The 11,082-nt window shown below is 42.2% G+C and overlaps 1 protein-coding gene across 1 annotated transcript in view; it reads left to right on the top strand.

Moving 5' to 3' along the window:
• The window catches only part of nox5 (NADPH oxidase, EF-hand calcium binding domain 5), a 70,409-nt gene that overhangs the window by 14,539 nt on the left and 44,788 nt on the right, over window positions 1–11,082 (top strand). The window contains exon 14 of the mRNA XM_039809167.1: window positions 414–513. Within this exon, the coding sequence (XP_039665101.1) occupies window positions 414–513 (100 nt within the window). The remainder of the gene's footprint in view (window positions 1–413; window positions 514–11,082) is intronic.

Raw genomic sequence — 11,082 nt, 5'->3', positions numbered from 1 at the left:
CTAGTAGCAATCTGGCAATGAGTGATCACAGAGCCGGCCTTAAGTACTGCTGGGGATGATTAGGGAATGAACTTCACCTGGTACAGCCTGCAAACTAAGCCACGCCCACAACTCACAGACACAGAGCAGGAGGGAGAAACATGAGGGATCACAAACAGGGACAAACTGCCATCATGGCATCTTGACACTGGGGGAGGACACCCAGACCCCCCCCCCCCCACTATGATATGCCCACCTTCCCCAGAGGCAGATTCTGGCCCATATATATATATAGGCCAATATATTTATATACAGTACAGTTTACCCACTACAATACATTAGACTACACCACTGGTTGTAGTTTGAATGAAATGAGTGAGGAAATGTGTTTGATGTAAACGGTTGGAACATGAGTCTGTTTTTGGACCCTGCAGGTCGACTTCATCTGGATCAACCGAGACCAGAAGTCGTTTGAATGGTTTGTTAGTTTACTGACCAAACTGGAGATGGACCAGGCAGATGAAGAGCCAGAAGGTGAGTGCAATACAAGTTAATTTATAATACTTTAAAGTTTGTAATCTGCTGCCACAAAGCTTGGCTGAGTCCAGTCAGATGTCTGAGAGGACTACTCTTTACGCTCTTTGATGGGTTTAGCTTGTAGAAAGTCCTCTTTACTTTAATAGATGTTCTTTAGTTTTGTACATGGAAAACTCTGTACAATTGTCACAATCCAATTGGTCAGTTAGGACAGAAGACAAACAACTTCTCTCAGTTAAGGTGGTTTATTAAAACTGGAATAATAAGAGAACGTTTATATATAAAGATCTTCCTGGTTTGAGAAGCCACAATCAGCGTAATACGTCTCCATAACAGCAGGCGGCGCTAATCTGTATTGTCGCCCAAAAATGAAAACCGGCAGCTGATTGGACGAACGTGTCACGTGGGTCTGACTTCTCCGGAAATTCAGAGACACACTGTCATGGCGGCTCGTTCAGAATACGACCTCATATTGTATTAAAATAGTTCACCGAAACATGTTTTTGAAAACATCTGAAGAGAGAAATAGGCCGTGCAGTTGCTGAATCTGTCTTCATTTCAGATCAACAAAGGTCAGTTTAAAAGATTTTCGTCAGATTTTGAGAGACTCTAGTCACGCTCATCCTGCTCCTCATTTCCTGGTTAGCTCTCCACCAATCAGATGGGTCATTTGAGTCTGACTGCCAGCAGTTCCCGCCCTGCCGATTATAAATGTCAAATGAAGGCCGACGGCCCCTCAGACTGACGACGGCACAGAACACACGGAACAGACTCAAGTCACCGACGGACGATTATCGGGTCTGCGTGTCCGAGGCTTAAGGCGGGAGGCGGGCGTGGTTTAAACGGTGCTTCCTTGTTGGTGCACAGGCTGGTCCCAGGCTGGCACTCAATCCATCCAATGGCAGAGGACAACACCCTGAAAGAGAGATTTCCTCCTCTTCCTCCCCTCGGGTATTGTTCACTCGTTTACAAGGAGGGAGTCAGTTTACTAAGAGGAAGTCAAACTGGTTCAAACCAGTCTGACTGCCTCCCCACCCTTAAGTGTCAATGCTTTGAGTGTGTGAATTATGTATTTTATTATTTTTTTTTTTCTCCAGTTTTGTGCATAGTAACATTATGTATCTCTTTGGATATATTGTATTTAAAAAAAAAGCCCCCCCTCTTTTGAGATGTATATGGTGAAACCCTCTATGAAAATGTCATGGGTGGGGCTTTTTTGGGCCGCTCACACCTAATCAGACTAATTGAAGCCAGATGGTGTGTCAGCTGAATGTGAGCCCTACATATATCCCTTCATCAAATGTGTTCACCATTTGCCTGAAGAAGACCCAGTAGGGTCGAAACGTTGCATTTTATATTAAATATGGGAGTTTAAAGCAGTGTTGAGGACATTACATTCTTTTCGTTTTAAGTACTTTCATTTGTCCTGCACCTGCCAGAAGGTGGGATGTGCACACAATTACTTTTATAAAATATGTGTTATTTTGCCCAGCAACAGCCATTCTTTAAAGGGGTGATAGAATGCAAAACTGATTTTACCCTGTCATAGTTGAATTACGACAGTTCGGTGGGTAAATAGGACATACATAGAAGCTCAAAGTCCCATTGACACCCCTTTACTATGAAAATCTCATATTTTGAAACTGCCTCTGAAAACGGGCGAATCTCAACAAAGCTGGAAGTTGACGTCAACCTCCCAAAAACCGGAACCTTTGTCAGCCCATGGGTGTATTAAGAGAACGGTCACGCCCCAACATTTACATAGGCTACACAACTGACCTGAGATCAGGTAGAACATTTACATAGGCTACACAACTGACCTGAGATCAGGTAGAACATTTACATAGGCTACACAACTGACCTGAGATCAGGTAGTCTTCTGAATCTAGCTAGGTTACGCAGATCTCTGCTATTCCATTACAAAATTCACTTCTGAAACTTTTTCATGCGAGAAATCAACTATATAAAGCTCAAATATGGGCCGCTTTACGAAAATGGATGGCTAATTGCAAATTTTGTCCGACTGTTTGTCGGAGTTCAGCGCCGGTGCTGCCTGTGTTGCTGCCTCGCCGCCTGGCCTGCCTTCCTTCACAGACCCCGGCCTGCTTTGAGGTACTTGGAGCTCCGTCACGACTGGCAGCCCACAGCACTCCATACCCGCGCAAAGTCACCGTCTCTTGGGCTAATGGACAACTAAATGCCCCTGCTCTGACAGAGCTCCAGGACCTGAAACTCCCCTCTTCCTGCTGGCTAAATGCCGGTGTGTGTGAGTGAGAGCGCGGTCAGCAAGCTTGTTACGCCAGCAATCTCTTACCACAGGTTTCAGGTAATCTTTTAATGTGTGTAATTATAATGTGTTGAGTTATTTAAACAAACGATTGGGGAAATAAACGCCTCTTGTCCACGTGTCTTATTGATAGAGCCTGCGGCTGGATGGAGCTAGCTAGCCTCCTCTTAGAATTCCTCTGGAATTCACAAAAATTCATTAACTTGAAATCGGACACCGTTGTTAGCTTTATAAGACATTTAGTTAGCTGTTGTATAACTGGCTTGACGAAATTCAAACTGTAAATATACTCGGAATTACGCCGAAAATGAAGCTAACTATCCGTGATTTGTAGCTACATACAGCTAGGATTGAAGGGACAGTCGCAGCTAACGAAACCCTTACAGCTCACAAATATTCATTAACTTGAAATCGGACACTGTTAGCTTTATTAAACATTTAGTTAGATGTTGTGTAAGTGGCGTGACGAAATTCAAACTGTAAATATACTCGAATTACGACCAAAAATAAAGCTAACTATCCGTGATTTGTAGCTACACATAGATAGGATTGAAGTGACAGTCGCAGCTAACGAAACACCTAGCTAAACTTCACAAATACTAATTAACTTGAAATCGGACACCGTTGTTAGCTTTATAAGACATTTAGGTATATGTTGTATAGCTAAGTGGCGTGACATTGTGTGTAACATGTGGTAAGAGATTGCTGGTGTAACAAGCTCGCTGACCGCGCTCTCACTCTCACACAACGGGCCATTTAGCTAGCAGGAAGAGGGGACCTGCAGGCCCTGGAGCTCTGTCAGGGCTGCCAGCCTAACGGAGCTCACAGCAGGCCGGGGTCTGTGAAGGAAGGCAGGCCGGGAGGCGAGGCATGCTGCACCGCCGCTGAAGTCCGACACTTACCATATGTCTTACCATATTTGCAATTAGCCATCAATTTTCGTAAAACAGCCCATATTTGAGCTTTATATAGTTGATTTCTCACATAAAAAAGTCTCAGAAGTGAATTTGGTAAGGAAACATTGCAGTGTGTGGAATATGAGATTCTGTCGCTTCTCTAATGTGTGTGTATTGGGGATTCGCTCAAACAATCAGCGCACATCTCTAATGTGTGCGTATGGCAATTCGCTCAACCAATCAGCGCGCAGCTCATCTAAATATTCACGAGCATACCATATTTGGAAGAAAAGCTCTTGTTACAAATAGGGCCAAAACACAGGGATGCATAAGGGCCAATAAAATATCAACCAGGCCATTTTCAGCCCAACCAATGTTACATACCCCATTAGGAGACCATAAGGAACAGTGTGAAATACTCTATATAATCATTCTATCACCCCTTTAAATACTTGGAGCAGAAACCAGGTTTACAGCTGCATTTACACAACTTACGTAACATCATCAGAATTAATCACTCGTGTTTATGTAGTTACTTATTAAGACAATAAGCTTGTGATTGACAGCAGCTTTAAATCAGTGATGGTGGTGGGAGGGGCTACCCTTTGGTAAAACATTAGATCATTGATTATATTTTTGAAGTGAAGTTCGTGTGTGTGTGTGGGAGGGGGGGCTGGAAAGTATCCTCCTTGCTAATTGAAAAAAGACACATATCTCTATGTTTGATGAATCAGATGAATACAGGAAGTTCATTTTTGTTGTGCTTTTATTTTGGTCTAATGCTGGGTTCCAGGCAACCCGTAACTTGTGTTTTCACAACCTTCTTCCTGTGAAAGTGCCCTGGAACGGCAGTCAGACCCGTAACTTAATACCCGTGAACTCGTACCAGATTGTTGTACTCCCGGTTACAGTTTTGAGGTCACACACACACGGTGAGAAATAGAAATAAATAGACATAAATAGGCAACATAAAGTAATTCCGCACATTGTAATCAAAACAATACACATTTGATTGTGTGCTACTACAGGTTATGTTTATTAAATGAAGCCCAAAATATGTCGCCGACTAGAAATCGCTAGTATCAGCTAGCACTAGCTAACGTCAACGTTAAGTAGCCGCTAGCTAATGCTAACGTTCGGTAGCCTAACCTGAACCTTGTCAACGGCACAATGTTTAGCTAGCCAGCTTTGACGGTGTGTGTGTGTGAGCAGTCACTTGTGCGAGCAGAGCTTGGCTTGCTGATGCGAAGATCATCAGACCAACCTACCAAGTCGTGACTTGAAGTCATAACTTACAGGCTAAAAATTGTGTCTGGAACGCAGCATAAAAATGACCTCGTTAGGCTGAACCAAGTAGTCAGAAAAAGAGAGGGGGGAGTGGGTAGAGTTAGATTTAAAGGTTGGCTTTTGTGTGGTGATTCTTCAGTTTATTTAGTCTGTATGATGGTATAGGCATTTGTATTCTGTATATGAGATATATTGGTGAGGTTAAATTGTCAATATATAATTTAAAGTTATTGTTTCAGTGCTCTTCACTGTATAATGGTGTTGGTAGACAGCGTAAGTATGTATGCTTCTGTTGTCCATCAGCCTGATACATGTTTGGGGCAACCCAGTCTCAAGTCAGTTCGTGATGGCATTACGAAATTAAATCTATTAGAACGTGATACCCTCACGTTATTTTGAAGATTTACGTGTTGGGGTCACGTTTTTTATACTAATGTATTTCAATGAGAAGCATCTTACGTAATCACAGCACGAAACTTTCTGCCAGTCGGGCTGCAGCAGAGAAGCTGGATACAGCTTTGATATTATTGGTATTTTTAGCCCAATACCCGCTGTTTTAATCAACATTTATTCACCAGATCTTATCACGGTTTATATGTATTTCTTTTAATGTTATTATTTCGGTCTATTTCGGCCAGGGAAGCTGGATTGCTTTGTTGTTTATTGATATTTTTAAAACTATAACGCTACATCTTTCAACATGTATTTAGCTGTTATCATGGTATGCATTTCTTTATTTTAATAATATTATTTCGGTCTTATTACCGGTGAAATATTACAGTAAATAAGACAGAACAGTAGGCTACGATATGAGCCGAGCTGGGCGCATGCTTCCTTGGGCAAGACACTGAACCCCAAGTTGCCCCCATCGGAGTGTAAATGTGTGTGAATGTTTAACTGATGAGCAGGTGGCACCTTGTACGGCAGCCTCGGCCACAGTGTGTGAATGTGTGTGAATGGCGATTGGTTCCTATACTATGTAGAAGCGCTTTGAGTAGTCGTTGAGACTAGAAAAGTGCTATATAAAAACAGTCCATTTACACACATGACCTTTTTCAAACCCTGCGTGTGTCAGTGTAAACAGGAAGCTGATTGTCTTACACTACTCTGCTCTGAAAGAAACTGGAAGCTCAGCAATAAAAATGAGTTTAAATAGGAACAGCTTCCTGTTTCAGTGTCAAGGTCACAATAAAAATCCTTAGCACAATTATCTTGGTTAATATTGAAATCAGGAATATTTAACACGATTACTCGTTGACTTTTGGAAAGATGTCGCATTTATTAAAGTTAAAAAAAAAACACAGTGAAACAAATCAACAAAGTAAACACTTTTAAATTTCCTGTAGTTATTGTTATTGTTAAACCTTTATTTATCCAGGTAAACTGTTTGAGAACAACTTCTCATTTACAAACATGACCTGGCCAAGAGGCTACAGAAATAAATGGTAACATACTCCACAACTATACATATACATGTCATACACATAACACACAGAACAAGCAATTAAAAAAAAAAAAAATAGACAGCAAAGAAAAAAAAATTAAATAAAATGCTTAAGTATATATGTATAAATATGATTCATGTTTATCAGCAGGAACAGGAATCAACTATGTTGTTTTGTAGGTTAAGCTTAAAGGTGGAAATTGGGACTAGAGACGTAAGTTTCAGAGTATTTTGTAATGTATTCCAATCATGTATTGCTGCAAAGCGGAAAGCATTGCGTCCAAAGGTAGTAGAAGTAGGGGGGGTACTAAACTTAATAAAATTACTTGATCTTGTATAATGGGTGTTATGAGCAACATGAAAAAAATATGACAGATAGAGAGGTGTCTTGCCCAGAATTGTCTTGTATATGAAGCAAAACCAATGATGGAGCCGCCGTGTATGAAGGGAGGGCCAGCCCACCAGTTTATACAGGTCACAGTGATGAGTATAAAAATGTGCATTAGTGGCGAAACGGATGGCTGAATGATAGTGTATCAAGTTTTTTTTAGGGCTGTATTTGGTGCTATTCTGTAAATAGTATTGCCATAGTCCAAAATTGGCAATACTGTCATCTTAACAAGGATGCATTTGGTAGCATGAGTAAAGGAAGCTTTATTGCGGAAAAGAAAAGCTAGTCTAGCTTTAACTTTAGTTTGAAGGTTCTTGATGTGTGTAATAAATGACAAAGATGAATCCAACCAGATACCTAGGTATTTATATGTTTTGTCATACTCTATAGCCATACCGTTCATGTAGGTAGTACTTTTCGGTTCAACTTTTTTTGTCCATTCAGAACACAAGACAAAATAAGTTATGTGCACAATAATTGTTTTTCTCAATTACATTGTTTTTGTGATCATTAGGAACCGAAATCTAAATCACAAACAAAATAGGATTAATTTCACAGCCCTGGCCTACTTTAGAAACAGAAACAGAAGGTAGTCTCAGGTTAGCGCTGTTGGAATATCAGCTGAACATACTCTGGACTGACAGATCGAAGTTTAAACATGTATTTACAATTCACCCTCACCAATATTTTCATATAGAAAATACCAATGACCATAACCTAAAGCCCAGTTCAGACCAAAGATTCACGATGAGACGAAACCGCTTTAGAGCGTTGCAGGAAAAATTTCAGCGGTCTGAACCGGCCCGTCTCAGCTCGACTCAAACCAGCTGATGGTGTCGCTGCGACTCAGCTGGTGGAGTCTCGAGAGGCTGGTTTTAGAACGTAAAAGATGTCTCCTGTTTCAACAGCCAATAGAGAAGTCAGCTGGTTCGAGTCAGCTACAAACTATAGAAATAAAATTATCTAGAATCCATTTTATTTTTATGTTATAAACTGTCAGCTGGTGGAAATGGCAGAGTTTAAGACATAGGCTCAATGAGCGCCGTAAGCATGGTATGTGGTGGAGCGAGCTAGAGAGAGACTGAAAAGAGGAAGCGGTGTTAGAACAAAGCAGAGATGATACACCATCTCTTCTCGTTCGTGTAAACTGGCAGCTTTCAGAGTTCTGCAGAACGGAGACTTGCAAGGACCTGCAAGTTTCAACTCGTCTCGTTGCAAATCTTTGGTCTTAAGTGAGCTAAATACAGACTAAATGAAATGCAGAATAAGTTGAAGAAACACCAAACAGCCAAACATAGTGACATGTTCTTCAAAGTGTGAAAATAAAAATAAAAGTTTCAGTATATCATCCTAAACACCATATACATCCATGTAATCAGTATCTTCTTCACAATCAGAACTATCTATGTAATTATAAGTATTAAACATATCATCATAATCATCATCATCATCATCATCATCATCATCATCAAGTTGCCATACACGCAAAGGTTGTACAGACACAGAAGGCTTCGCTGGTAAAACGTTCAGTTCATCCTCATCATGTTTTTCTACAGTCACAAAGACCTTTGTTGGTAAGACCTTCAGTTCATCCTCAGTTCTTATGTATGGAAACATCTTCTCAGTGAAAGTGTGTGTGAAGGTGTGTATGAGTGTGTCAGTATCAGGATCAGAGAACGACAGCTTTCCTCTGTTCCAGTCCAGAGTCACTCTGATCCTCTGGAGCTGCTTCTGCTCTGGGAGATCCTTGCTGGGATCTGATGGGCAGACTGCTGAGTATTTACCTTTACAGAACCGTATTGTCCATAATCCAGACCGGAGGTTTTCCTTTCTCTGGGCACCTTCTGCTGACACTCCCACTGCCCAGTATGCATTGTCTCCAACCTCGAAATCCCAGCTGTGAGTCCCTGACTTAAAGCCCTCAGAGCCCAGGACAGTGCAGTATCCAATCCTTCCTGGATTATCAGGAAGCTTCTGATCCTCTCCAAGTTTCACACTGGTAAGATCTTCAGACAGGATGAGTCTTGGACCAGCAGTGTTTGGGTCCAGAATCAGAGGAGTGTAGGAGACCATGTCCTTCATCTTGTTCCAGATGTTGAAGCTCAGGTTGCCCAGGTGTTTGGCCTCGTCTATCAGAGCTCCTGAGACCAGCTGTGGATCATCCAGCAGGGGGCTCTGCTGGACTCTTTCCACTGCAGTCTCGTAGTTGATCAGGAATGAGACGTCTTCAGCTCTCAGCTGCTCCTCTGTGGCTCTGACTGTGTCTGAAAGAGCTGCTATCTCTCTGCTCAGAGCCTTCATCTTCTCCTTCAGCCACTGACTCTTCTGCTCCTCTTCGTCCCTCAGTGCAGCCACCCTGGCCTCCTCTTCCTCTTCTAGAAACTGGTGAAGCTTCTTAAACTGATCCTTAATCTGTGTCTCTGTGCGTCGGGCCTGGACCTTCAGGTGTTCTACAGACTCCTCTTCGACGTGTCCACAAACCTTCAACTTCTCTTTTAAAAGCTCCAGAGTTTCCTGAAGTTCCTTCTTGCATTGTTTTGCAGCTTCATCGATGGGTCTGAATCTGTGGTTGGAGTGTGTTTCTGAATCTCTGCAGACGACACACACTGGCTGCTGATGGTCCAGACAGAAGAGTTTGAGTTTCTCAGAGTGCAGACTGCAGCGAGCCACTAAAGGTCTCTGTCCTTTCTCCAATAAGAAACTCTCACACAGGCTCTTTAACCTCCGGTTTAAAGGTGGTTCTGACTTTGAAGATATCATATTACAAACTGGACACTCACGTTCTCGTTTCTGTCTCCAGTAGCTCTGCAGACAGTCTCTACAGAAGCTGTGGGTACACGACAGGATGACAGGATCTTTAAAGATTTCATGGCAGACAGGACAGCAGAGCTCTTTCTCAAATTTGGAAGCCATTTAGTCTCTGAGTGAAGCAGGAAACACAGCAGGCAGAAAGCTCAGCCACTCCCTGTTCCCTGAAAGTTACGTGTACTTTGACTCTTTGTTCTTGTAAAACTCTTGTTCAGTTTGTGGATTCAGCAGCTGGTTGAAGTGTTCCAGTACTCCCAGTGTAACCGAGCGCCTAACCGTGTATACTTAATAAATCAATGAACATAATGATACACAGCACAGCACGTCCAGCAGCAACATCTACTCTTTCATTTCCGTCAAGCTTCAACATGTGAGCCCAAAAGAGGCAGTCTGCCAACTGTTACCTGCCCTACGGCATCTCAGAGAAGACACACAGTGCCTTGCATACAAAAGCACATCTTTATCTGATATACAGAACATGTTCACACAAAAACACAGTTAACTCTACTAGAGGATTGACTAGATAAGAATGTACAACTGTAAAGAATCATAATGTATCAGCAACATTTAGATCACATTACACACATTCAAAATCCTAATTAAAACATTTTAAAGCAGTGCAAATTAAAATCTTACAGACGAACCCAGACTAAAACCCAGGCTGGGAATTAAGTTAACATTTACAGTCAAGAGTTGGGAAAATATTCTGAGAGGAGACAAATTTCTCATGTGACTCTGTAACTCAATACATGTCAACACACCCCCAGCAGATCTACTCCGTGCTAAAGTGCATACCACAACAAAACAATAAGATTACCATAATATGTCTTGCAACACAATAAAAACATGAACGTTTCAGTATCACAACAAGGATAGGATTCAGAAAAGGGAGGGTGTGGGGGAATAAGAGGCTGCTGCAGCACGCCGTACGGGTTGAGCAGAAGCTGCACAGTTGGACCAGCAGGCCGGGCACGGGCAGCGGCGGGGCACGGCCAGGCAGTGGCCGATCAGACCAGCCCTCACAGCCTCAAAACGCTATCGGCCAACCGGGGAAAGGAAAGGAAAGGAAGTTCATTTTTGTTGTGCTTTTATTTTGGTAACCCCGACAGATCTATCTCTCTGTGAGGCGTTATTATGGAACCCACGCAACTTCTAAGCAAGACCCGCCCTTCAATAGCATTCACACACTACTATTGGCCAGGCGTCCATGCTAATGCTAGGTAACGTAACCAGGGTTCAAAATTAGCACCATCTACCAGCCAAATGCTGGTAAAATATGCAAGTGGCTGGTACATTTGCTTCACTCACCAGCCAAAAAAACAATGGTGATATGTTGAGTGGCTGGTAGAATTTGAACATTCACTAGCCATTTGGCTGCTGGACGAAAAAGTTAATTTTGAACCCTGAACGTAACCCGATTTGTTCGGTTTGATCGGCTGTCCTAAACTTAACC

This window comes from Perca fluviatilis, chromosome 8 (genome assembly GCF_010015445.1).
Source record: "Perca fluviatilis chromosome 8, GENO_Pfluv_1.0, whole genome shotgun sequence".
In the NCBI taxonomy this organism is placed as follows: Eukaryota; Metazoa; Chordata; class Actinopteri; order Perciformes; family Percidae; genus Perca; species Perca fluviatilis.
Note: the sequence above shows the minus strand (reverse complement) of the source record. Positions and strands in the feature narration are given on the sequence as shown.